Source organism: Podarcis bocagei (genome assembly GCF_964188305.1).
Source record: "Podarcis bocagei genome assembly, chromosome: 7".
Taxonomy (NCBI): Eukaryota; Metazoa; Chordata; class Lepidosauria; order Squamata; family Lacertidae; genus Podarcis; species Podarcis bocagei.
In genome coordinates this window covers 40516604-40538394 of record NC_138132.1, presented here as the reverse complement: position 1 = coordinate 40538394, position 21791 = coordinate 40516604, and the positions used below count along the sequence as shown (strand labels likewise).

At 47.6% G+C, this 21791-nt stretch overlaps 1 protein-coding gene and 1 long non-coding RNA gene across 6 annotated transcripts in view; one reads left to right on the top strand and one right to left on the bottom strand.

Moving 5' to 3' along the window:
• The first annotated feature begins 488 nt into the window (after positions 1-488).
• The window catches only part of PLEKHG4 (pleckstrin homology and RhoGEF domain containing G4), a 51511-nt gene continuing 30208 nt past the window's right edge, over positions 489-21791 (top strand). The window contains exons 1-3 of one of the 5 annotated variants that reach the window (XM_081203408.1): positions 489-781; positions 15345-15542; positions 17444-19379. In XM_081203408.1, the coding sequence (XP_081059534.1) occupies positions 779-781; positions 15345-15542; positions 17444-19379 (2137 nt within the window). In that variant the 5' untranslated portion in view covers positions 489-778. Of the gene's footprint in view, positions 782-12738; positions 12757-13183; positions 13202-13431; positions 13524-13826; positions 13857-15344; positions 15543-17443; positions 19380-21791 lie in introns of those variants that run through there. The other 4 variants (XM_081203409.1, XM_081203410.1, XM_081203406.1 and 1 more) reach the window with 4 other exon arrangements.
• Positions 2947-7365, bottom strand: LOC308592150. Its single transcript, XR_014010398.1, has 2 exons — positions 6887-7365; positions 2947-3800 (listed from the first exon to the last, which is right to left on the bottom strand). It is a non-coding gene; the product is annotated as an uncharacterized lncRNA (long non-coding RNA).

Sequence of the window (21791 nt, the reverse complement as noted above, 5' to 3'; positions counted from 1 at the left end):
GGGGTCTGGCGGGTGCCAGTGCCAGGATCATTACAGGCAAAGTCACAGAGTGGTAGGGAGCGCAGAGGAGGTTAGTGGTGGCCTCTCTGGCAATCCCTGCAACGTGGAGCAGGAGCCCGAACCCCAAACTGAGGTGGCTAAGGACTGGCTTTGCAGGACCACAGCCTGGAGTGCTGGAGGCAGGTGGAGGCTGGGGGACCAAGCAAGGCCGCCGGGACCGGGCAAGCAGAGAGAACAGCGTGAGCAACAGGGGCTCCCCGAGTCACCCGGGCAGGGGGATCCTCCGACCAGTCACCCTGGGGCAACGAGGCCTCTTTCAGGTGTGCCTGGGACGGGCCTCCTTTAGCACAGCCTCTAGCCGGGATGGAGGCGCAGCCTGGGCAGCAGCGGGACCCCGTTCGTTCCCTTGGAGCCGCTCTTTCGCCCCAAGCGAACCCAGGCATCGCGGGGAGTGAGGGGCACCATCCACCCCGCTCCCGGGGCCCTGAGGGGCGGTCCGGGGGCGCCTCTGGAGCGGAGGCCGGGAGCTGATCTCCCCGCTACCTCCGCTTTGCTCCTGGGAGGGCGCGGGGCCTTGGGAGCCGGAGCAGTCTGCGAAGCCCGCGAAGCCCGGCCGGGTGAGGCGGGGCGGTGGGCGGAGGGGGGATCAGGTTACAGGGCCGGCCTGGCTGGCTCTGCGGCTGCGGGCCGGGCTCAGCTGGGCGCCTCCAGCAGCAGCAGCAGTGCCGGGAAGCGCCTGCCGCCGGCGGCGGCCGCAGCATCGTCAACAACAACAGCCATGGTGAGTCGCGCCCGAGGGGGCGGCAGCGCGCGCAAAGCTGATGGATCCTATGAGCATGTGCAGAGTGCCTCGGGGAGAGGAGCGGGCGGAGCCTGGTGCTCCAGCTCCGCAGGGGAAGCGGGAGCCGAACTTTGCCGGCTGGCGGACGAGGACCATCTCAGAGGCGCCCGAGCTTGGGGGCCGCCGAGGTTCCTTCGAGCACGGAACTGGGGTCGGAGAGCCTTGCCCGAAGCAGCTTCGAGGGCAGTTGCTGCGCCCGACCCCATCTACCAATCCATCGCTGCTCTTCGCCGTTTCTCAGTGTTTACGAGGTGGGAAGCGAGCCGGCGGCCTCCCGGCTCAGGTGGGGCACAGATCCCCGGAGGGAGGGAGGGAGGGGTGAACGGCGGAGCCTCCGTTTTCGGAGGCAGCCCGCCTCTCCAGGATGCCGGGGCTGCAGAGTGACCTTCCTGCCCTTCTCCTGTTGGGCAGCTGGCGGGAAGGACCAAGGGGGCCCCTGGGATGAGCCCCTTCTCTCTTAGGCACCTCTTCTAGCGCACCTGGCTAACCCTCCCTGCGGAAAAGTCACCGCGCGGCACACTCCAAAGAACGCTGTTTGAGAAGGGGAAAAAGCAGCTTTCCAGCTTGAAACTGGTGCCACCGAGGGCAAGGCACGGTCCATGGAAACAGGCTCCCTGCCATTGCAAACTGGTCTGAAAGTGGAAATGACTTTCAGAAATGTGTGCCAATATAGGATGCAGTAGTTGTTAAAGTTTTGGAGTGCCAGGTTCAAAACCTCCCCAAACTGTGACCCCTGAGGCCGGCCACCAGCTCTGCTACCTGGTAATGATAAAGGGTGCAGGACCCCATGTACACAGTCACCAGTTTGCAGCTGAAAGGTGCCAAGTAATATTTCAGCACAAGCAAGTGAAAAACTCCAGTCATTCAGCACCTGCTGCTGAACTAATAATGAGATTTTAAAAGTTGAAAAAAAATGCTATAGTTTCAGCCAATAAACAAATAACTTTAAGGATGTGCATTTATTCATTCTGCATAAACACAGAGAACCAAACATGATAGAGTGATGTGTATAGTTTTAGGTGAGGCTTTCCAGAATTCTTTAATGAGATTTCCTCCACTCCCAGGGAATTTGAGCAGCTGACCCTGTTTACTTGCCTGTCTGTACTAAGAAGGAGGAGGGGGTCTTGAGACCCTCCGTCTGCTCCTGTCCTCAGCCATCCATCCTAGCAAAGGAAGGGCCATCGTTTTCATCATGAGTCCCCAGCAGGGAAAAAGGCAGGGTATAAATAAATACATAATAATAATAATAATAATAATAATAATAATAATAATAATAATAGTAGTAGTAGTAGTAGTAGTAGTAGTAGTAGTAGTAGCACAGTGCCTAAAGCTCTCTGTCTGTAAAACCCTGGAGAGCTGCTGCTGCTGCTGCTGCTGCCAGTCAGTGTCAACTACACTAATCTAGATGGGTAAATGCACTGACTCAATACAAGGCAGCTTCTGAAGGGAATGTGGAAGGATACCTGTGTCTCAGTCTGTGTATTGGTTTGCAAAGTAGTTTCTCATCAAAATGCAAACAAAACTTTCAACCCCACTCCCCACAGAGAATAATTTTTACTTATAGCAACCAATTCCTAGCCAGGGTTTCTTGTGTCCCTGCTCAGTTGAAGCAGAGAAACAAGTCTACATGGACTGAAAAAGACCCCCCATCTTCGTGTCTTGTGTCTGATTTTGCGTGTGTCCTGGCTGGAAAGGGTCTTTGACACAGGGCAGGAGGGCTTCTTCTTGAACTTTGGGTTGCCTTTTCTTTGGGGTGTTGGTGCTGGTGGGGGTGGCAGGCAGCTCCTTTTCTTGGCCTCCAATCTGGCCTCAGGAGGCTTTCTCCAGCATCTACATGCTCTCTGTGGAATCCTGGTCACAGTGTTTGCCTACGACTCATCTCCCTAATTAAAACAAAATAGGGACTAACGTTGCATGGTTATTCTGCATTCCTCATAACAGGCTTGCAGCACCTTAAAGACAAACAAATTCATTCTGGCATAAATATTTGTGGAACAGAGGCTATTTTGTCAGATGCAAGGAGGGTGAGTCTTAGCTGGCAGGGATGGGTGCTGAGATAAAATGGTAAAAACTGGAGATCAAATGGGAAAGAAATGCAAAAGGTATGCAGACTGTGAACATTCAGTTTAATCTTAAATGTATGCAAAATAACCCCAGTGAACAACAACATCCGTCTGTGATGACACAGTCATCCCCACATTGTTGACTGTTTGCACCTGTAGTGGGACAGAAAAGCACTATTCTCTATTTCATGTCCAAATGGACAGAATCAAACTGTCACACAGGCGTCCTCTCATATTCCTTTTATTGAAAAACGTCAGCTTCCTCAGGGCAGGAAATGGGACTGAACCCTCATCCAGGTTCGCTGCTGAGTAAATCTTGAGATTTCAGAGACACAAGCCAAGGCCACAATGGTCCTTGTACAAGAAGCAGAAGAAACAAATGAGCTCATTCGAAATGATTTTTAATTGCCTCCTGCCATCCGAGCACAAGGCTGCTGAAATGCAGGGTAGGGGGTGGATGCTGTTTTGTTCCATTTCCCCAATGTGCCCTTTCAAGAGCACAGACATGGATGAGAAAATGAAGCCCTTTAACTCTATGCCCACCATATGGACTGAAGGCGTGAGCACAATGCCCCAGTCATCCCGCTCCCTGGGAATGCTTGGCCGTTGAGCACAGGGCAAAGGCGTCTGCAGGGAGGCCTGCACACATTTTGCCCGTCTCTCCAATCTTCACAAGGAAATCACTTTGCCCTTGCAAAGTGCTCCTTTCTTTCCGCCCACGGAGCTCAAATGCATGAACTGGAGTCCCAGTCCCAGTGGAATGCTGGGGCCACCCTCGGAAGCGGAACTGCACCTTCTCGCCTTGCTGGCTTTTTTGCTTGGCCTTCCATGGCGGTTGGACAAACTGAAATTCATTAGGCAAAATGCCTTCTCCTGGTATGCAGACAAATGATGCCCTGGAAAAAAGTGACAAGTAGAGTGAAGTGCTGCAGGCTTCTGTCCTGTCCTGTCCAACATCTTTATAAATAACTGGATCAGGCAGTCCAACATGCTGTTCTCATAGAGATGCCTATGGGAAGCACACAAGCAGGATCTGAGCACAACAGCATCCTGCCCACTTGTAATTCCCAGTAACTGGGATTCAGAGGCATATTGCCTTGGGCAGGGGAGCCAGAGCATGGCCATTGTGGCTAGTAACCGTTGATAGCCTTATTCTCAAAGAATTTGTCTAATCCTATTTTCAAGTCATCCAAGTGGAAGGGACGTTCCATAGTTTAACTTCATTGCGTGAAGAAATACCGTATCTTTTGCTCTATAAAGTAAGGGGAAATGTGCGTGTGCCTTATGGAGCGAATCCAGGCTGCGCAGCTATCCCAGAAGCCAGAACAGCAAGAGGGATTGCTACTTTCACTGCGCAGCAATCCCTCTTGCTGTTCTGGCTTCTGAGATTCAGAATATTTTGTTTCTTGTTTTCCTCCTCCAAAAACTAGGTGTGTCTTGTGGTCTGGTGCATCTTATAGAGCGAAAAATACGGTACTTTCTTTTACCTGTCCTGCATCTTCCAACATTCAGCTAAATTGGACGTCCATGAGTTCTAGTGTTACGAGAGAGGGAGAAAAACTTTTCTCTAACCACTTTCTCCGCTCCATGCATAATTTTATTTGCCTCCACCACGTCACCTCTTCCTCGTCTTTTCTGTCAACTAAAAAGGCTCAAACACTGCAACCTTTCCTCAGAGAGGATATCTCTCTATCGTCTTGGTCATTTTGGTTGCCCTTTTCTGCAACCTTTTCAACTCAGCAATATCCTTTTGAGGTGAAGCGACCAGAATTTTACACAGTATTGCAAATGTGGTCACACCATAAATTTGTGTAATGGCATTATGATATCAGCAGTTTTATTTTCAGTTCTTTTCCCAATGATCCCTAAGCATGGAATTCACCTTTTTTCATAGTGGTTCCTATTTTTCTTGTGTAATGGGTGGTACTTTCTCTTTGGGAGCATTCAGGTTGTGGTGGCTGGTGTTTTGAGGGTGGGCACTTGCTCTTGGGGGTTAATCAAGGCAGACATGATTTAATTATTTGCAATATTTATACCCCACGTTTCTACCTAACAGCAGGCCTCCTAGTAAAAACGGATAAATAATAACACAATAATAAGAAGCAAAATGTTGCTGCATTGGACCACAAGGGGGGGGGGGACCTATTAAAAAAATACTATTAGGCCAACCTATAATAAGATCTGTAGATGTTTTGTGGTTGATGGGAATTGTAGTCTAAACATATGAAGGGCACCAAGTTGGCAAAGACTGTTGCTTAGGTTCCTGTTGCTGCAGGTGATTGGCTTCCCCTGTTTTTTGGGGCATGTAAGCTGCTTGTGCAGCTAAGCTGCACCCACACAACTGCACCAGTCCAGCTACACTACAGAGTCACTGCTGGGAAGAAATCCATAGCTGTCAACTTTTCCCTTTTCTTGCGAAGAATCCTATTCGGAATAAGGGAATTTCCCTTAAAAAAAGGGAAACGTTGACAGCACCAAGGAAATGAAACCCCTTTGCCTCCTTAGCATAAGGGAGTTTGGTTTGGCTAGACCCATATGTGGCCCTGTCAGGCTCCTGCTTCCTTTCTCTCAGGAAGACTCTGCATGTGCTTGCGCTGGCGGATGGGGCTCCCTGCAGTGCCAGGATATCTCCTTCCCAAAGATTTTGATGCAAGCTGTGCGGTCAGAATTTTGAATGCAGTGTTGCCACTAGATGGTGCCCTTCCAATAGTCTCTAGAGGAGAGAGCTTATTTTGAAGATGCACATGGGGTTGATTTCAGTGGCTAACTGCAATTCTTGAAGTTTTCCGCTTGCTTGAAGGCAGGATTTTATGTCTGCAAAAGTGAGGCCTTGGTTGCATAGTGAGGTGGCTGGGGGGGGGAGGGAGGAGGGGAGGGACACATGAACTGGAAAAGCATTCCAGAGCTTTCAGGGCCGCCCTCTCGCTCGACAGGGGTCCAGTTTGTGACCTACCAATTCAAGCATTGCATAAATCAAAAGCTCACCCCAGAAGTGCGTGGGTGGGGCTCCTCTTGGGCCCTTAAGCCGTGCTGTGCTGTGCTGCAACAGGTACCCATGCTTAGAAGAGGGACCAGGTCATGACATTTCCTTATCTCATTTCACAGACTGGACTGTGGGGGAACTCAGCCTGGGGGAGAATGCCCCCCCTTGCTACTTACTTATTGCAGCAGTAGCAGCTGTGAGAAGGGCAAAGGAGGGGCAGGAACTGCTGTGGCTTCCTCCTCATCTTTGAGGGCAGTTCAGAGATTTAAATGCACAGGGCAGATTTCTGCAACCTTGCATCTGGGTTTAAAATGTGCATAGAGGATAACTTACCTTCCTGCCTGTCCCTGACTTAACAGCTAAGACTCAGTGAAAGCTGGGGGTACAAATGGGCGTACATGCATAGTAACTGTGGTGCACAGTGCAGAGTAGGCCTGGAGGGCAGGGCTGTTGTTTATTTACATAAGTTTACATATCACTCTTCAACCATGAAAGGTTTTCCAGAGTGGCTAGGAATTCCAAAAAATTAAACTATCGCTGTTTCCACACTAAGAATTTACTGGGGACTAGCCACACAGTGTCCACTCACTTTTTATGACCATTTACATGATGTGAACAAAACATCCCTGTGTCATATTTTACCTGTTCAGCTTCTGTTGCTGTTTTTCTTTAGAGCTGAACAGGTAAAACACGACACAAGGATGCATTTCTGTCTTCCTTTTTATATAGAATGATAGAATTGCAGAGTTGGAAGGGACACCAAGGGTCATCTAGTCCAATCTCCTGCAATGCAGAAATCTCAGCTAAAGCATCCATGACAGATGGAGATAGTATTTCATTTATATCTGTTTCTTTCCCCCATCTTGTAGCAGGGTGGGGCAGTCATGTAGCAAGGTGGAGCGAATAGTAAACCCATCTGCACCCCCCATTGTCCAAACGAATATCAATCTCCTCACTCCACACCCTCATCTTTAAGGCAGGGAATGAGACACTGCTCACCTGGCTGCAGCATGTTGTCTGGATTTCAGAAGTCTGGAAGCAGAGTTGCTGTTCCACTTGCAGCTTAAAACAGAACAGTAATGATGAGGTGCTGCTCAACTGTCCACATCTGGAAGCTCCCTAAGGCAGCAATTTAGCACAGTAAAACTTTGAAAGTAGGATAACCTTAGCAGCAGCAGATGTGAAAACTGCTTAACGTCAGTGCAAGTAAGGCAAAGTCATTTATCAACAGCATCTAAAAAGCTTGGGTAGATTAAAAGGGCTTCAGCCTGATACTGGGACGATCACAGAACTCTTTGAGGACCACTGAAAGGCCTCAAAGGCCTCTCTGGTAGTAGCAACGTGGCAAAGATGGGCCTCTGAAGATGATCTTAAGATCTGGGCAGAAAGTTTATGTGGGAGGCATGTGGTAAACCATAGGCACCAACTGCACCCAGCAGCACTCTCAAAGGTGAGCCCCACCCTTGGGTGTTCCTTCCAGAGAGACTGACTTCTAGGCCCTGACAGCTCTGCTCCTCCTTAGGAGCCACAGTTGCCCAACAGAACTGCCTATGATACAGGAATATGATACATCAGGTATTTGATTAGGAAGTTAAATGTTCCTAACTCTCTGGTGCTCTCTTGAGAGAGATGGAGAAAGAACTGTAGCCATCAGAGCCCCTCCCCTTGTAACTCAGGGCTGGGGAACCTCTGGTCTGCAGGCCATACTTGACCTGCCAGGCGTTCAGATTTTGCCCGCAAAGCTGTTTCCCCCCAAACCATGCCCACCTGCCACACACCTGATGTCCTGTGTGACTGCAGGTAGAGAGGAGACTGCTGGAGCAGAATTGAGGGCCTTTACGTGCCCCCACTGTTCTCCCTCCCCAGAGTTCAGGCTCCTGCTCTCCTTCTCAGCAGCTGATTATGGCATCATGTAACAGGCAGTGACCAGCCTGAGTCATGTGGGAATGTCCAGCAAGAGGATGCTGACTTCACCATAAAACAGGAAGGGCAGGAGCTTTTTCTGCAGGAGAGATTCAAGGGGCATTTTGTCCTGTGGTATTTCCGATGGGCCCAGGGCAAAGGTCATGGGGGCAGCTGCCTTGCACCAAAGTGCGACTGAAACTTCTCCCTAGGAGAGAGCAAAGTGCTCCTTTTGTGGGCATCACGGCATGAACAGTCTCTGCCAGGCTGGGCTGAGTTCTGCCAGAGATAGATCTTATGCCACCATATGCATCATCTGTCTTGGGCCTTGTGAGAGTACGCTGGCCAAGGTCAAGTTCCAAGCATGGAAGTCAAGCTGAAGCCTGCAGCAGTTGCCTTTGCCAACTGGGTGCACGCACACCCACACCAAACGTTCTTGGGCTCGAAGTCCCACCATCCCTGACTTTAATCTATGCTGGCTGCTGGGGTTGCTAGGAATTGGAGTGCTGGAACAACATCTGGAAGGCACAGTGAATCCTTGCAGGGCTTGGCTAGCTCTGTTGTAATTAAAAATAAAAATCCCATTAAGGCTCTGTCTGGCTTAGAACCTGGGCAGAGGGAGATGAGAAGACCCCCACTGTGAGATGAATTATTAAGAATAAAGATGACATGAGGTTCCTGGGAGATGGGGGCTTGCTGAAGATTGCCACCTTTTTACTGATCTTGCTCTTGTGCTTAAACAGTAGGCTTGACACAGTGAAATCAGGCATGTGCAGCTTCTCCCTCCCTTGCCAGAAGATTCACCCACGAAGGGTGTGTTTATATTACTGCCTCAAAGCGCACTGACAGGGGTGTGGACGTCTTTCCCTGATGCATAGCTGCCCACACCTTGGTTAGAGACTAATTAGGAATAGCTTAAGGGCTCCAATCAGTGTGAAGCTGGTTTTGAGAAGCAACGGCATCAGGCAGTAGTATCTTATAACGAAGTACAATATTCATTTGCATTTTTTATAATGTCTTGTGACTAAAAACCCAGCACTGGAAAGTTAATGAGTGCCCAGTAAAGGGGAATGTGGACATAAGCTTGAATTTCAATGTGTCGAGTTGCTGTTCAAGGCACAGGAGCCAGGCAGTAAAAAGGTGACAACCTTAGCCACCTTTTAATGATGATGAAGGCAATAATAATACTTTCCACAACCCACCACTTTTGCATGAGAATGCCCCAGACTCACTTCTTTCCAGAGAATGAACTGTATTTCTTTTATCTGGTAAATCCTGGGAAATACTGGAGAAAGTCCACACTCTAATAATGATCTCATGGCCAAACAGTTACAGGGCAGGGAATCACAGGTGGGGATTGCACAGGTGCTGTTGCACTCATGTCCTGCTTGCTTAATGGGCCTCCCTTGGGACATCTGGCTGGCTACTGTGAGAATTAGGTGCTTGACTAGATGAGCAGCCATGCTCTTCTAATGTTTTTAATTATGAGTTTCCTCATAATTTTTCTCTCACCCCTTATGTGCACACTTGAGCTGGCTAAACACAGGGAACTAGTATTAAACAACCTGCTGCACAAGAAAAATAGGAACAAATTAAAGGCAATTGAGGGTGTTTGTGAAAAATATGAGAGCTCCCGCTCCCACTGGCATGTTGCTGGGGGCCTCCCACAACCTGGAATTAAGCCTGGCGGGCAAGGAGGGTTCTTGGCTTCCTGTGCCCAGTGGTATCTGAGCCAGTCTGTGCCCTACTTGCCTTTCATGTAGTGGGTGATGAACGTACTCCTGGGGTAGCATGCAGGATCTCAGTGGGACAAGTATGACCGGGCATTTGGCCACAAACACAAAATGAATTCCAAAGGTGGAATGCATCATCAGCAACAAATCTGCAGAGGGCATGACGGAAAATGAAGGGCAGAAGCACCCAATTTGCCACACAATAAGTGGAACTTGTAGTTTGATCCCAACAGTGAGAGAGAATGGGGGGAAGTGGGGATGGAAAAGTTAAGGTTCTCTTACCCCACCCACCCACCCACCCATTTTCAACAGTAGGAAATGCCAAGGAGCCAACTAGAGATCCTCCTAGATCTGCAAAATCAGAGAGCTTTTATCTCAGTAGTTGGTTGGTGGCTGTCAATTCTTTGTTCACTGGACCATCTACAGGAACACATCTCATTTTTTTAACTGAGGTTTTCCTTACACTTTCCAAAGGCTGGTATGCTAGGCTGATTAATAGATCAGGGAGAAACGCCTGGGGATATGTTCCCCTTTGTGTGCTTGTGCTTCATAAACGCCCATATTTTGGCACACGTCCCTTTCTGCACAAAGGCGTCTTTTACAAGTTGTTTAAAGTCTCCACCCTTCTTTGATCTGCATGGAAATGAAGGGGCATGTGAGGTTGTTGCTGTTCGAATAGGTCTCAGAGTGGGCTGTTAATGGAGGGAACAGCCTCGCTTACAGATGAGGTCTCTCTCTCTCTCTCTCTCTCTCTCTCTCTCTCTCTCTCTCTCTCTCACACACACACACACACACACACACACACGTACGAAGCTGTGTAACTCTGAGTCAGATCATTGCTCTATGTCGTGTGGGACTACTGTCTACTCTGACTGGCAGCTACTCAAGATTTGTGACCCCCTCAGAATGCTTCTCTGAAATCTTTTCACTGGTGGTTCTAAGGACTGAGCTTTGGCCCTTCTGCATAGCAAGTAGGTGCTCTAATACTGAAAATAAATCCATGCTAAGACCATGGGAACACATTCATTTAGTTTTCAGGAATGCTTTAATCAGAGGTCAGCAAACTTTTTCTGCAGGGGGCTGGTCCACTGTCCCTCAGACCTTGTGGGGGGCCGGATTATATTTTGAAAAAAAATCTATGAATGAATTCCTATGCCCCACAAATAACCCAGAGATGCATTTTAAATAAAAGGACACATTCTACTCATGTAAAAAAAACAACCACTGATTCCCGGACTGTCTGCGGGCTGGATTTAGAAGGTGATTGGGCCGGATCTGGCCCCCAGGCCTTAGTTTGCCTACCCATGGCTTAAATGCTTTTTTGGAGCCAGTATCACAAAGGCCCCCTGGAATACTAGGATATTGGCAGTGAAGGTCACGAAAATAAAAGGAGGCAAGATCTGGTGCTTTTGTTAATCAGCTGTTTATTTAGCTCAATGCATTTCAGAGGCATCTCCTTTGTCAGGAGCAATAGATTAAACACAGTAAAAATAATGATAAAACTCGCAGGCCAGTGACATTAATAATGGGGAAGAACACATATTGGGTGAAAGACACCCAAACATGTAAGAAATCTCCTATTGCATTGTACATTTCCTCACTAGGGATGCTGCCTTGGCTTGCATTTGCGGCCAGATAACAGAGGTGCTTCCTAAGTAAACTTTTACTATGGCAGTCTTAACCAGGGCTGGCCCAAGACATTATGGCACTTGAGGCCCTGGTTTTAACGGTACAAATTCAGTGCCTAGAAAAGAACAGAATATGGTTTGGGTGCGCTTCTAAGGCAGGGGAATAACAGCAAGAATGATGATTTTTTTTATATATATCAAGTGGTCTATAAATTTTCTAAATTAAAAAATTTGTATTTACAAGTGAGGACAACAAAATGTTGCCAAGTATTTTGAATTACAGTATATATGTAAGAGACATTGGTGTGAATGGAAAAATAAAGATTTGGGTTGTGTTGAATAGTGGGTAGACATGGTAGACGACACAGCGATTTCTCCAAAGCCGCTCTTTATTTTTGTAAGCTGGAACAGAACTGAACAGCAAACAGCTCAGCCGGCCTGCTTTTATAGGCAGCCGGCTGTCAACATTGTAGCAACAACAACCCAGGGTTTCCCGCCTAAAATAACTGACGTGGACCTGAGTGAAAACTATATACAGTATCCCCCTGCTGACCCAGGGTGAGAACTTCAGTACATAACAGGTTGGTGTCTTGCGTTTTTCTCAGTGTGAGATTTAAAAAATAATAAAAATGGAAAAAGCGGTGACTCATGATTGCCATGATCCTAGGCTGCAACCAAGCAGGAAAACTGATTTGATTTTTGTGTGTGGGATATTTTGCTGTACTGCATCTGACTTCATCATTCCCCATCACCTTATTTCTTGTCAAAATGTTCACCCTATGTTTTGCAAATTATGGCTGCCAGAATAAATTGTATACATTGATGCACAGTTATATAATGTAATTGGAGTACTAAAGGCAGAGATTCTTGGCACGGAATCTTTTCTGGAATACACCCCTGAAGGCCCATCAAGAAGGGAGGGAGGCACTTTGGGCTTTGCAAAGGGGTGTGTGTTGGACAGTGACTGCTCCTTAATGAGCGAGGCATCTTGTCTGTGGGGTGGCTGATTCAGTAGATGCCGATACCCAAGTGCCCAACCCCAGGCAGCAGTGCCCTCCATGTTTCCCTCTGAGGGAAGGGGAGACCTCTGTTAAGTTGCTACGAGGATAATTTCCTCTGTGCCCTGTGCCACTCAGTAGGGCAGGCAGCGTGAAGGGCCTGCTGGTGGTGGCAAGGAGTGAGCCAGGAGGGTTTGCTGTCCTCCATCTTGCCTGCCAAGAGGCCTTGTCCAATAGGTCAAGAGGAGGCCTGCTGGCTTCACTGTCTGGGTGGCCCCATAGATTCAGCTGGACCAGGGCGAGAAGAAGGTGAGAACTGAGATGCCAGCCTCATCTTCCCCTCTGTGAGCCCAGCCCCACATTTCCACCTCTTGCTTCATATCTGAGAACCTTTCCCCTCATAGGAAAACCTATGGCAAGCAATTAAACCATTTCCAAAGAGTGATCTGCTATCAGTAGAAAATGATGCCAACAATTGCCAGCTGTTTATGTCAGACTTCACCCCCATTTTGTGACAGGTTTCTCTTGTGCACCCCCATTTTGCGGACTGGTGAGCCTCACTAATTTTCTGTGGGGTATGCCAATCATGGTATCTTGGTTGTAATATGGTGAGTGCTGAGCGACTCAGAAAGATTCAGGCACACCTCAGTCTACTTCAGGTGTAAAGGAAAAATGGATCCAGTAACAAGTCACTTGATGCGTTGTAACCTGCTTCTTTATAGTGTTCAAAATTTTAGTGATTTGTCTGCTCTCTGCATGGAATGGCTATAACACAGCTGTGCTTTGCAGATAGGTGAGTGATGGCTGCCAGGGTAACTCAGAAAAGTTGTGTTCTCCTTCTCCGCTGTGCGTCCTAAGAGCTCCCACCTAATTTCAGAACCAGGGTCTATGCTTTATTAGGCAGCTGGTCTTTGAAAGAGACTGCTGGGCATGGTTAGAAAAAGCAGAAAGTCCCAGGAACAACAGCTGCTAATTTCTGGCAGAGGCAATAGTTCACACTTGCAGCCCAGGATCTCTTGTTAAGTTCTTTCTGAGGAAGAAAGTTTGCACATGGTAACTTTTATCACCTTGCTTTCATTTAATTGCATTGCATTTATTATATTTATATCCTGTTTTTCTTCCAAGGAATTTAGGGTCCTCCCCGCACCTGCATTTCATCTTCACAACAAATTATGTGAAATCATTTTATTATTGATGATTGATTATATTTGTTATATTTATTATACTTGTTAGTTGCTATAATTTGCCCAAGGCAACTCAAAGTGACTCACACTTTGATAGGGAGAGGATAAAGTAGGATAGACTGAGCTGCATGAAAGTCTCCAGCATTGTCACTTTGGAGGGACCGATAGACTTAAAGGCTTTCCCTGATTTGGTAAATTCAGAGATTTATCACCTTTAAAATAAAAGTGTGACTTAGCCTCAGATGTTGAGGAAAAGGACACTCTCTGTGCTTGAAGCACATTCTGCAGAGTGGGTGGTTCATCTGAATTCATTTGGAGATGACAAGTTAATTGTTGTCAGATGTATTCGTTTTGGCAGCGAGCAGAACTGCTGAGACTGCAGGATCCCGCCTTTTGGTCTCTTTGGCACTGGTGTCACAGTGAAGGAAGCCACCCTTGCAAGAAGGGAGGTTGGCCCTTGAGCCTCCGGCCTACCCTGCTACAAAGATCACTCCCAGGAGGCCACTCTTATGTCTTCTGAGCATGTGCGTAGATGCTACTGTACCTTCTGCTTCCATTTTAAGTCAAAAAGGCCACAATTTTCTCAATGTTCAGAATGTGGATACATATTGGGGTTCCCCTAATCTGGAGTTAGAGTTCCTATTCTTTGTGGTAGTTGAAAAGTGGGTAAGTGATGCAGTCTCCCAGAAACCGGAAGGGGGTTTGGCCCAGACTACTCTCTCCTTTAGCTTTGTTTCCTTATAATGTGGGAAGAGGGCTTATTGCTTTGCTGGTTTGTTTTAATTATTTAGTTGTGTTTTTATCTTGTATTTTATTCTGTGAACCACCCTGAGGTCTTATGATGAAGGGTGTATGAATTTTAATAATAATAATAATAATACAATATGTTCTGCTAATTCTTGCTTAAATAGCCTACCCTAGATTCTAGTAAATGCTAATAATGCAATTAAAAGAAGCAACACAATCTCATTTTTAAAATAGTAATTTATTAAATGCTTAAATGTTTTTGCACATTTATTTCATAAAATTTATTTACCACTTGATTGTAGCAAAGCAACCTTAAAGAGGTTTACAAAAAGAGTAAAAAAAATCACTGATATTAACAGTTTAAAAGAGCTATTTTAAAATTATGTAAATTAGATTCCCTTATGTTAAGAATTTATGTTTTCTTGGAGGAGAAAGAGGATTGATGTAGCAGTCACCAGAGCAAGAGCTGGCTTTCTCATAAAGAAAGGTGGGCAGCTGCAGATTTCAAAGGCAGGGAGGGCACCTCCAGGCTAGGGCTGGCAGAGAGTGTGCTGTATGTTGAGAGCAGAACAGGGGACAACATGGACAATGTTCAGAAGTATAATACAAACTCTTTATGATACGCTCTAGCTGGCTTTAGAAACCCAAACCCAGCTTGTGCTGGTGGTATGATGGGTCGGGCCTTCCTCTTGCTCTGCCATGCTGTCATCATGGCTGTTCTAAAGCTCTTGGCTTTAGAGTCCCATTTCTAGCTGGAGTGACTGTGAGAAAACTGTACTAAACACTTTTAGCCACTTCTTTTTTCCCATACCTCCCACCCCCAGTTTAGGGGGAACTTTCCTTTTTCAATATAATTCCACCAGGGGACACCTTGTAAGCCTGCAGTCCTGGGAAGCCGTACCAGCAGCTGCATAAGCCCTTTTAGTCTCTCTTTTTCACTCTCTCTCACACACATGCACACCCTGCGCACTGATATCTACAATAATAATAGTTTAGCAACAGCCCCACCCCTGCTCAGTCAGGGGAAGGATTTTGCAGCGTAAGCTGTCTGCCGCCACTCTGTCGAGACTAGGTGAGCGCTTCATTTGCACGGTAGAGGAGCTGGGCTCGGTGGATGGCGGTGGTTCAGAATGGTGGCACAAAAAATGAAGAGGGCGGATACGTCGATGGCCTCTGCCAAGTAGCAACCTGAGTCCCGGCAGGCACAGTTTCCCCCTGTTGCTCCTCCTGAGCCACTTCACACCCTCCTTTCCTTCTCTTGGCAGGATTCCCAGTCCCTGGACAGTTGTATCCAGAGTACGCTCTCGGCACTCTACCCTCCATTCGAGGTCACAGCAGCCACGGTTCTGTGCCAGGTCTTTGATGTGGTGGAGAAGACATACCGTGGGGACGGCCTGCACTACCTCATCGACTTTCTGATTCCAGCCAAGCACATCTTGCAGTGCGTTCAGCAGGATGCCTGTGTGAGTATCATGCTGCCTCCAGGTTGGCCCAGAAGATTCTGCTAGCGCTGCAGGTGGGAGCTGAGAACCCGCCATGATGCTCATGCCTAGGCTCCTACTCAGCTAAGGAGGAGGGGGGACAGGGAGCCGTGCCACCGGATGCACTGGTGAAAGTAGTCAAAGGGTAGCCAAATAATCCTTAAGGGGACGCTGCCCTCTTGCCCATGGCAATGAGACATACTCTGGATTCTCCATCTCCACCCCCACCTCCCAGTAGCAGTGATTATTTTGGAATCTTTAAACGTTCTGACTTGTTAAGTGTTTATCATAGTGAACAATTATGTAACTGTCCTACTTAAGAAAAACAATGTTTTTTCGGATTCAAAAACATTTTGTTTTATGCAAGTGCATCAGTGTTGAAGTCCAGTCACCGTGTGACCTCCTTCCAACCCCGCTGCATTGCCATGCCGGCATCCTAGCTTGAGGGTCCAGCCTGAACATTAGCAACAAAACATGCCCTCCATTAGCCACATGTTCTCTATAGATGCATATTAACGCAAGAACAAAAAGGGTGGGGTGTCTTGTAGGAGGTGTGTTCTCTTGCCTGGATTCTACAGTTACTCACCTTCAGCTCCCTCCCCCCACCTACTCTTGGCAGGCAGCAGACTGTCAAGTTTCTGATGGAAAGGTGCCAAGTGATTGCCCAATCAGAAGTTTTGCCTCTGTTCTCCTTTGCTGTCACAATATTTGCGGAACTCAGTAGCTGCTAAGGAGGCTCCTTCTCCAGTAGCAACTGTGGCTCTCTGGTTTGTGCAGACTTTACGGAACCAGATCTGGCCCAGGACTCTGGTGCATGATGTGGAACATCCAGGTGGCTCTTCCCTCCCTCCCCACTGCTGCACATTCATTTCAGTGGGACTTACATAGAAGAATTGGAAGATTGTAACCTATCATGGTCTTCATGGAACCCAAAACCTGTCCCCAGGGATGGCTGCCCCAGCTTGCCTCCTAGCAGTGCTGCCTCTGTGTGGGACTCGTGCCGTAGCGTGTTTTCATACCCAAATTGGCTTTCCATGGAAGTCAAAGGGACTTGTTTTTGTGCGCAGAGTCAGTCAGAGGGTTGCGGGTTGCGTAGGCAGACTAAATCCAAAGCAGGGAAGGACCTGGGGCCTGTTCTAGCTTTTCTGTGGCTTCAGGATCACCACCATCCTTCTTTCCTCTTTTCTCAAGCTGTAGAACCACATTCAAAGTGAACAGGAGAATGGAAAGCCCCTCCCCCTTGGTGTTGCTACCACCAAAATGCTTCATTGAGCAGCTTTTTGCTTATTGATGCATTGATGCTTTGCCTTTTGATCCTGGTCCCTGACTCATCCTTTAAAACAGTTTCACAGCAAAACAAAAAAATTGACAAGTAAATAAAACATTCATCCTGGGATTGATGTTCTGAAGGGCATGGAAATGCCTGACATTTTTTAAAATGCTCCAGGACTGCAACCACATAAACTTTGCAAAGCTGAAAAAGAAAAAGCGTTCAACAAGATTTCATTGCTCTTAGAAACCTAAACATGAAGAGCAGCAAATTGATAGATACGGGGAAGAAGGTATACAATGTAGCACCACAGGGGAAGGTCTCTAATAGCTACATTGAAAGGTGGCGTTACCTGAAGATCTTACTAGTGAGTCAGGGGGGTCTTTGAGATACTCTCATCACAATTTGCCATGTATTATATAGAAATAAAATGGGTTGTGCACACTCAGACATGCCAAAAGTCAATGTAAGACCAGCCCCAGTTTTCCAGCATCCGGCTGTTTCCATTTGTGCTGCTGTTAATAGAAAGCTATGAGATCATTATTAGGATGTCTGTTGTCTGTTCTGAAAACCTACTTGCGGTCAGTTCACCTGGATTATCATTTTCCTTCAGGTCCAGTATTGTGGATTGCTGTTCCGGCATGAGGGCTGGCCCCTCTGCATCCATGAGAAGATTGTAGTTCAACTTGGCTCCTTCGACTGGCGGATCCTGAGACCAGGAGACTTTTATCTGCAGGTGGTCCCTTACTTGAAAAAGTCCCCACGAATCATTGTGAAATGTTTGGCCGAGGACAAGCATAATGTTGATGAGCTTGTGGTCCCTGAAGTCTCCTACACTTCCATTTTCACTGTGGAATGGCTGAATGGCATCAACAGGGAGCGGATGGGAATGGCACTGGAAAACTGCTTACTAGGCACAGAAGATAAAATATTCCGGGTGCCCTGGGACAGAATAGTCAATCCAGAATTTATTGAAAGCCCCCCAGAAATGAACGGTGGCCTAAGTTCTGTTCCAGTGACTGAACAGCCTTCAGATTTGGTCTTTTCAGAGGTGCCGTCTCAAAGCAGCTCCCTTGAAGTGGAGTCCCAACTTTTTAATGGGCCAAGTTTACCTGAAGACAGCTTCTTTATGACCAATACAACAGAGCAACTTGTGAGGGCAGCTGCTAGCATGGAGTGTGTGAGCCCAGGCCTTAGAGAAGACTCTATAAGTGACCTGGAAGGGGAATATGTGGAGCTCACAGACGTTTCACTGACTAAATTTGGACCTCAATCAGTCTCCCTCAGTTACTGCACTAAGCCGAGGATGAGAGTAAAGGACAAGCCTGCAGCCAGTCAGGACAGCAGCACTTGCCTGAGGAATAGAGTTGGTTTAGCAGTCATACCAATGCCACATGGGCATCTGGACACAGCAAAGCTCTCTGATACCCAGGCCAGTAATGCTAGGAATCTTTTGGAGGATGATCATGAACTAGAAAGTAACAAATTGCTATTGGAAAATTATGAGGGGCCTGCTGCTGGCTCTGATCCCAAGGAGCCTTCTGATGTAAAGGGGCAGGCCCAGCCAGGACATGAGCTTGACTGGAGGTACGCAATGTGCAGCTACCATGATGGAGAAGATGCTGAATGCAGGTCTCTGACAGCTGTGGCTTCTGAAATGACAGAGACAGCTCAGAGGAATAGCACAGAGCTGGAAAATGGCAGCAGGGTCTCTGAGCATGGCTATTGCTCTAGTGTGCTAGGAACAGGCACCAGGGAGGGTTGTGGGAGTTCTGGGAAGGATAACTTCCCTGAGCCTCATTTGGGACATTTGGCCAAGGACTCTGACCCTTCCAGCCCAAGGTTGCAGGAGAATGCCTTTTCCCCACCCATGCCAAAGTCTCTGCCACCAAAACCCTTCTCTGATGTGAGGGCGGCAGCACACGGTCACCTCTCACAAGAACTGTCAGTAGAAGTCACATGTCACACTTCTGAGTGGATGGTGGAGCACCATCACCCAGTTGAGCAGTTGGAGAAGGTGAGCCCAAGGCCAGCAGAGGCATTAGTGGGGTTGGGTAGCAGTGTTTATGGAGAGGAAAACCTCCAATGTTTAGCCAAGCAAAGCCTCTCTGAGAAGGAGAAGCAGACCAGTTCTGGAAGCACACTCCAAGGTGAGACAGAGGCACACCTGCTCCAAGAGGCTGGGCAAGAGAATGTGGATTGTTCTCAACAGCAAGCTGAGAGTGCTTTTCTGCCTCTCAGTTCTGGGATACCAGCAAAAATGTTGGGGAGCAGCTGCAGCAGCCCTTCTGTGGAGACAGATGCACAAGTTGAGGATGCTTCTAATCAGGGTAACAAAGAAGAAGCTGCGGCTTGCTGGGTGGACCTACCATACCTGCTAAGCAAACCAAACACTTTGATATTGGAAACCCCCCCAAAGGTGGAATGTTTGACAGGCAAGCCCCAACCCAATAAGGAGGGCCCAGTAGCACCCCTGCCCTCTGCACCAGTGAAAACGAGGTTACAAGGAAGCACCAGGAATGTCTCAAATGGGGACCAAGTAGTCACAGGTAGGATTTGTGTCATTAATTTGGGAAATGTGGGTTTGTTTGTTCTTCTGGCAAAGTGACTTTTATGCAAGGAAGGCAAGGTTGAGAGTTCAGGCCTCCTCTGATGCTTCCCTGCACCAGGGAGGAGCTTTAGCATCCTCAGAGTATCCTAGGACATTTTTTGACTAAATTAGGGTTGAATATAAATAGTAATAATCCTACCAATTTCCGCTCTCCTTTTCCCATCCTCCATAAAAAATGACACACACACACCCCACAAAAAACCCACACAAATTTCTAGCCCTTGTGTTCCATGAAGGGTCCTGCTTGCCAGTTTCCTACAGGCATCGGGTCATTGGCCTGATCCAACAGGACTCTTCCTATGGTCCATTTTGTGCAAATAAGCAATTTGCATACATTTGAAGTGTGCAAACTTTTCTGGATACATAATTTAATTTTCTGGTTGCAGGATTTTGATTTTTTGAGTGTTTGTGCAGCATATACATAGGCCTCTATAGTGCTTTTATAACACTAATCTAAACTTAAATATGCAGGCATGAGGGTTCCCAGAGATGAGGTCGCAGCTTTGCTCCTCTTCCAGCCTTGCTGCTGCTGCCCTGCTACCTTGAGCTAAACCATGGTTTGGCTTAGCATGTTGTCTGAACCCAGGCTTGTACAGTGGTGCCCCGCAAGATGAATGCCTCGCAAGACGGAAAACTCGCTAGACGAAAGAGTTTTCCGTTTTGGAGGTGCTTCGCAAAACGAATTTCCTATGGGCTTGCTTCGCAAGACAACAATGTCTTGCGAGTTCCTGCTGGTTTTTCCCCCCTCCCCCCCTTTTTCTAAGCCGCTAAGCCGCTTATCAGCTGATCCGATCAGCAGATAAGCCGCTAAAAGCCGCTAATAGCGCTAATCCGCTAATCCTTCAATGGGCTTGCTTCGCAAGACGAAAAAACCGTTAGATGAAGAGAATCACAGAACGGATTATTTTTGTCTTGCAAGGCACCACTGTAGTTTTTCTCCCCCTGGCAGACTGTGAGCTAGAAACCCACTTGGTTGCAACTTGTGCTATGGAGTGAGACAAATCATAAGCCTGGGTCCAGACAACATGCAAAACCAAATCATGGCTTATTTTTGCTGCAGCAGCTAGGAAAAATCACCTGGGGTGGAAACAGAAGGATGAGAAGATGGGCAGGGAAGCAGTCCATTAGGGATGTCCTTGTTGTTGTGACATGAAAAGAAACAGGCCTTGCTTGGTGTGCACTTGTGGAGCGCATGTGAGTGAGTTTGCCTGCTCGCTCGGCACGTGCTGGAGCTGAGTCAGAGGAATCGGCTGCCTGCCGGCCTACCTGCCCACACAGTTGTTGCTTAACACACATTTCAAAATGATCCATAAGGCAAATGAAGCTCCCTCCCTGAAGAAGCATTTAGGTAAAGATCTTGATGAATGCTTCAAGCAGGTTAGAGCATCTTGCATGCTCTATTGTGGAAGGCAAAAACTGGCTGTTTAGGAAACCTGAGTGTGTATTTGTCTGTCTGTTCCTTCCTGACTCCTTCTCCCTGTCCTTTCTTGGTGGTTGGCTTCAGAGATATGCTGCACCAGCAGGGTTGGTTATGTGGGCAGAATCCAGTTGGATTTATGTTAAAACATAGGAAGTTGCCTTATGCTTAGTCAAATCCATTTGTCCAACTAGCTTAGTACTGTCTACACTGACTTCCAGTGGCTCTCCAGAGTTTCAGAGAGGAGTCTTTAATATCCCATCCTGGAGAAGCCAGCGGGGATAGAACCTTTGGACCTTCTGTGGGCAAATTGGTTGCTATCCCACTGAACTATGAGCCATTTCTCTAATTTGCAAACTCCCTTGAAATGAACGAGACCTGTGCAGAGGTGCTTTTTGAGGAAGTGGGTCCTTGGCACAAGGGCCTGGAGTGGAGACCAGATGTCACACCACACCAGCAGACAGCAGGCCTATGGCAGCAGACTTTGGAGAGGGCCTGTGTGTGTGTGTGTGTGTGTGTGTGTGTGTGTGTGTGTTTGGTGTCAGGGTTGCACTTCTTGCCCTGCTTGGCTCTGAAAGCTTGCTCCCTGCGAGTCTTCACTTGGGTCTGGCTGCGATATACACAAATTGTGTTTAATTGAGTTGTTGGCAGCTTTGCTATCAAAACATCAAGATGGTTTGTCACCAAGGTTGGCTGCCCCAGACATCTAGCAACTCCTGTTTCCATTATATGCAGCAGGATGTGTGCTCTAGGGGAGAGAAGTAGGTAATAACGGGTGTTGCTTAGCTTCTTTTAGTCTCTCAAGGCCAAACTACTGTAATACATTCTATCTTGGGCATCCCTAGATGGTGATATATCCAGAAGCTTCACTTGGCAAAAACACACAGCAGCCCACCTTCTCAGTTACAGCAAAGAACGAATTACATCAGTTCT